This window comes from Pimephales promelas, chromosome 15 (genome assembly GCF_988280905.1).
Source record: "Pimephales promelas chromosome 15, fPimPro1.hap1.1, whole genome shotgun sequence".
Lineage (NCBI taxonomy): Eukaryota > Metazoa > Chordata > Actinopteri > Cypriniformes > Leuciscidae > Pimephales > Pimephales promelas.
In genome coordinates this window covers 35753828-35760124 of record NC_142783.1, presented here as the reverse complement: position 1 = coordinate 35760124, position 6297 = coordinate 35753828, and the positions used below count along the sequence as shown (strand labels likewise).

General features: G+C 44.2%; 1 protein-coding gene across 1 annotated transcript; it reads right to left on the bottom strand.

Moving 5' to 3' along the window:
• Positions 1-326: 326 nt before the first annotated feature.
• Positions 327-6297, bottom strand: dlk1 (delta like non-canonical Notch ligand 1). The gene is made up of 6 exons (XM_089120642.1): positions 6169-6297; positions 5901-5961; positions 5032-5162; positions 3798-3891; positions 2173-2286; positions 327-1770 (listed from the first exon to the last, which is right to left on the bottom strand). The coding sequence occupies exons 1-6, from the start codon at positions 6233-6235 to the stop codon at positions 1221-1223; spliced, it is 1017 nt and encodes a 338-aa protein (XP_088976768.1). The 5' UTR covers positions 6236-6297; the 3' UTR covers positions 327-1220.

Genomic DNA, 6297 nt, shown 5'->3' with positions numbered 1-6297 from the left:
TGATCTTACTGCCTTAAAATGTTGAACAAAATCAAATTTAAATGTGTCTCAGTAACAAACTATTTGAGATTTTTACAGCACTTTGAACCACATCAGCATGTGTCCTCGGTCCCCGGGCTGTGTCCCAATCGCAGGATAATACAACATTACTAAGCCTATTTGTAGCCTGCTTGTTTTTAGCATACGCTCAATTAATTTTGACGATTTCTTCAGTTATTCAGCTTCTCCAGTAAAATTATACCAATTGGCTTGATTTAAGGATGAATAAGATTATGAATAAGCCAAGATTATGACAGAAAACATCGCAATTTCGACTTTTTAAAAACTTTTTGTCTTGACTCGACTGTGGCTTACCAAGGCACGTATTTCCCCTGTGGCATACACAGAACACTGCTGTAAATCTACAGCAAACACAATACAAGCAATATGAGTGCTGGAATCAGGAACTTTGGAAGCAACGATCCATCAAATCAACTGTTAATTAATTTAGCTGAGAACAACAGGAGAGCTCGTGTTTGTATCGCCCACCCCCTGCTGGACACACGCAGAATTACCGCCATTATCACAGCCGCGTCACGTGATGCATGACGAGGAGGGAAAGCGCTTGAGCTGCGGTCACCGCTAGATGGCGGCAAACACCGTCCGTCACTGAACATCTATATTTCAGGAGGAAAACAAATGATGATTTCTGACAACACAATCAACCACGAGATTTCCCAAAGGTCATTCTTTTCATTTTTTAAAAACTAAAATGCAAAACCATATTAACAAGACATAACACGAGTATAATCATCACTTGAGAATGCGTATTAGAAGTCTACATCAATAAATACTGGTTTATTTGGTGCTACATTAATCATCTGTTCACATTAAAATATGTGCATGAAAACATGAGCGTAATGAGAGTTTAAAAATGAAAATATATATGAGTAATAAATAAATCCAATAAACAATAAGATTAAACCAAGCAAATAAATTAGATAAAAATGCATTAATAAAATTTAATAAAGATTTGTTTTAAAAATGACCAAAAATTAATGAATAAGTAAATAATACATTTACCAGTACATTAATTAAGAGAGTAGAAAAAAGTACAATAATGTATAAGGTAATAGAATCTAATGTGTGTTTATAAAAGACAGATGGCTTTCGAATGTCAGCCTCACATGATCATGTTTGTATATTTGCACGTGTGCATCAGACAGAAGCCTGTGATCTGATCAGAGATCAGGGTCAGCGGTGTGCCGTATGGAGGTGTAGCGCGGCCCGTGGGGACTGAGCCGCATCTGCTCCGGCAGGATGATGTTGACGGGCGCGTGTTGGAGGAGGTTCCTCTGGTTCTCCTGAACCAGCCGTCTGTACCTGCGGTTGGCGACCCACACCTCGCAGCGAGGGAAGAAGATCAGGCCCGTGGTCACCAGCACCACCAGACAGGTGAGCAGACCCAGAACGGCGAAGCAGAGGATCTGGCTGCGGGTCACCAGCGGACCGGACACCGGGGCCGGCCGGAGGAGCTTGTGGAGCGCCGGAGCCGAGAAGTGCTGAGCTTTACCTCGGGCCTTCAGCTTCAGCTTCTTGACGTGAAGTTCACAGGACGGGCCGGTGAATCTCGGCAGACAGGAGCAGCGGGTCCCGCTAACACACCGGCCTCCGTTCAGGCACGGACTGGGCTCGCAGACGTCCAGCGGGATCTCACAGAACGCGCCGGTGAACCCAGCAGGACACAGGCAACGGCTGCCGGAACACGACCCGCCGTTATGACAGCGGGAGCTGCGGACCACAGGACACGCATCATCACACGCGTCACACACCTGTCACACGCATCATCACACGCATCACACACCTGTCACACGCATCATCACACGCATCATCACACGCATCACACACCTGTCACACGCATCATCACACGCATCATCACACGCATCATCACACGCATCATCACACGCTTCACACACCTGTCACACGCATCATCACACGCATCACACACCTGTCACACGCATCATCACACGCATCACACACCTGTCACACGCATCATCACACGCATCATCACATGCATCATCACACGCATCACACACCTGTCACACGCATCATCACACGCATCACACATCTGTCACACGCATCATCACACGCATCATCACACGCTTCACACACCTGTCACACGCATCATCACACGCACACGGACTGGGCTCGCAGATGTCCAGCGGGATCTCACAGAACGCGCCGGTGAACCCAGCAGGACACAGGCAACGGCTGCCGGAGCACGATCCTCCGTTATGACAGCGGGAGCTGCGGACCACAGGACACGCATCATCACACGCATCACACACCTGTCACACGCATCATCACACGCATCATCACACGCATCACACACCTGTCACACGCATCATCACACGCATCACACACCCGTCACACGCATCATCACATGCATCATCACACGCGTCACACACCTGTCACATGCATCATCACACGCATCACACACCTGTCACACGCATCATCACACGCATCATCACACGCATCACACACCCGTCACACGCATCATCACACGCATCATTACACGCATCACACACCTGTCACACGCATCATCACACGCATCATCACACGCATCACACACCTGTCACACGCATCATCACACGCATCATCACACGCATCACACACCCGTCACACGCATCATCACACGCATCATTACACGCATCACACACCTGTCACACGCATCATCACACGCATCATCACACGCATCACACACCTGTCACACGCATCATCACACGCATCATCACACGCATCACACACCCGTCACACGCATCATCACACGCATCATCACACGCTTCACACACCTTTCACACGCATCATCACACGCATCATCACACGCTTCACACACCTGTCACACGCATCATCACACGCATCATCACACGCTTCACACACCTGTCACACGCATCATCACACGCATCATCACACGCATCATCACACGCATCATCACACGCATCATCACACACCTGTCACACGCATCATCACACGCATCATCACACACCTGTCACACGCATCATCACACGCATCATCACACGCATCACACACCTGTCACACGCATCATCACACGCATCATCACACGCATCATCACACACCTGTCACACGCATCATCACATGCATCATCATCATTATTTTAGCTTCAGCAGCACTGCGCACTCCATTATACATCTCAGTATCTAATCATGTGATTTTGTTTCTGTCACCTGAGATTGTTTATTTGGCATTTGAAAGACACTTAATATTCATTATTCATGAATACTCATATTATTGATTTGAGCGAACTGAGATGCGAACAAATCCTGATCTGAATAATGACTCCACCCAGCCCAGCTATAGGCCCTATCCATCAGTTTTTGGTTTTGTTTTTTAAAACAGGTATCGTCTTCTAGAGTTTAATATTTAATGAAGTTTCCATCTTTGTGTTTATTACTGAAGCGGCTTTCATCGATCTGAACCTCATAAAGCACAGTAGAAATAAACAGAACTTTATATTACGCATCTAATGCAGTGAAGCTCAGACATGTTTAGGAGTTTTTGTGACGACTGTATTTGTTAGCCAGCGGTTGCACACTTGATGGATTGCTCTTGATTACCTAGTAAAGGTCAAATAAGATGGATCGATGCGAACACTGATTAATGCCAGCGCTGGATAATCTCAGCAGGTCTGCTCCCGAATATCACAAGGAATATTTCAGTGGACGAGTAAACATGCTTTTCGCTCACACACACACACACACACACACACGTTAAACAGAGCAAACAGTGGTCAGTGTTACCCGTCTCCAGCACACACACACACGTGTCCTCCGGCCTCCATCGACACACAGCTGGAGTTCCCCGAGCAGGGCTTCGCTGAACACGGCCGCACGTCTGAGAGGAAAACACACACACACACACACTGAAGCTGTGCTGGACAATGATTAGGTCTTTAATAATGTTGTCAAAATATTCACACAAAATGTTCCCAGCTAGCAATCTCCGTCATTTCTCCGTCTCAGTGAACTACAGACCCGGTGTAGTCCGGCGGTGAGTCACACACTTCTACACAAAATAATAAAAATGTTGTTTTGGCCAAAATAACTCGCAAAATGTGCGATATTCCATCATGTCAGCAAAGTCAACAGGTACAAGGTGTTTGGTTTCATTTCTTTGTTATCTGATCGATGGCTAGTGTCGATCCTCGGGCTGTGCTGTGTGTGGACGGATATTAGTTTTTTAAACGCAGAATTGCTTGCTGGGTAATTTAAACATCATTTATGTTTCAGTTGGACGTTCGTCTAACTTTTTTAAATACTAGTTTCATAACATTTAAAAAACATTCAAAAGTTTCGTTCACACAATGTTTAAAAGAAAGAAACATTAAGTTGTTCCAAGTTTTGCTTGAAACAATCTACTAACTTAATGAGAATATCAGCCAAACGTTTGCAGAGCATATCATCTGACATAATATCAAATATCTAAACATTCTTAAATCAAGATACATTTACTGGAGAAGCAAAATGACTGCAGATATTATGAAATATATCAAAAAAGTTATTGATTTTATGCTTAAAAACAAGAAAAAATATTACTTACTTTAAGCATAAACATAATTCTAATATTGACTTTGACTTCAGATGAGGCTGACTCTGAATCAACACTTCTCTGTCATAATCATCTGTTATCAAACAAGTATCCATCACTTCAGTGAGCTCATCATCTCTGCCTTAAATTATTACACTGTTTAAATTAATACATTTTTAGCTAACTGTGATTTTGTTTATGTATATTTCTGAAATGCATAAGTGCGTGTCGTCTGATGACTGATCTCTGTACAGTGTAATGTGGACTCGTGCACTTTCTGTAAAGATGTTTAGAAACGATGTGTGTTGTGGAAAGGGCTGGACAAATAAATGTTAATATACTGTATATATATATATATATATATTTGAAGAGATTTGCTTGTCCAGTACACGTGTTGATCTGAGATTGTTCAGGTGTTGGATCTGGAAGAGTGTGTGTGTTTCAGACCTCGGTCGCAGCGCGCTCCCGTCCAACCGCGCTCACAGATGCACTGGCCTGGTTCCTCACAGGTCCCGTACACACACCCGAGCGGAGGAACACACTGATCACACGCCGGCCCGCGCCAGCCGGACACACACCTGAAAATCACACACACACCTGCCTTTACACAAAAACACACACATCTGCTTTTACACACACACACACACCTGAGTCCATCACTGACCTTTAACTGGTTTTAAAAGTATCCATGATGTACAGTCACACACACACACACACACACACACACACACTCCTCCCATCATCAGTGTATGGGCTATAGTTGAGTAAACGGTGATAAATGTGAGCAGAACTCAGTGTTTGATATGTGACTGGTTTTGTCCTTCTGTTGGACTCTCACACATGAATTATGTTGAATATCTGTCAGCTGATCAATTGAACGACACAATTAGAGAATACCAGTTTAGCTCAACCAGTGACCAAGCAATGCGAATGTTGTTCAGTGTGTGTGTAAAAAGAGCAGAAAACACACTTCAGCAGAACATCATCAGCTCACAGTGGAGGAGTCGGTTTATTAATGTCACTGTATGAAGAATTATTGTGTGTAATATGTCTCTGTAATATGTAATTATTTTGCTCTCCTCACTTACATAAATGAAGTGTCCTGCACACCGTAGTAGAAAAATATCAAAAATGATATCTGGTGGTGTCTGAATAATTTGTGGTTTGACTGTATATGAGCGTCTGGACAATTCAATGCAAGTCTCTGTCTCTCTCTCTCACTCTCTCTCACACACACACACACACACACACACTGACAGCATCTCTATACATTTCATTTATTTCTAAAAAAGGTTAATGACGTTTTCAACACTCACCTGCATTCTCCAGACTCACAGAACCCGTGCTGTCCATTACATCCAGCAGCACAATCTGGACCTGAACACACACACACACACACACACACACACACACGAATAAGCAATCATCTGTCCGGAGTCACGCATCGCGTCTCACGCGCACTCCAACACACGAAGTTTGACTGACAGCTGTAGAAATGCAACAGATCTGATTATGCGCGTCAGTTAGTCAGTCAATTAAGAGCGACGTTACGAAGATATTAAGATCTATATTTCTATAATTCACCTTGAGAAGAAACGGGGGCGCAGAAGAGCAGCAGAGATGAGAATCCGAGCCGGAGAAATACATTCATCCTCCCGGGACTCGAGCTTCCGCTAATAATCGCATTCACATCATCATCATCATCTTCATCAT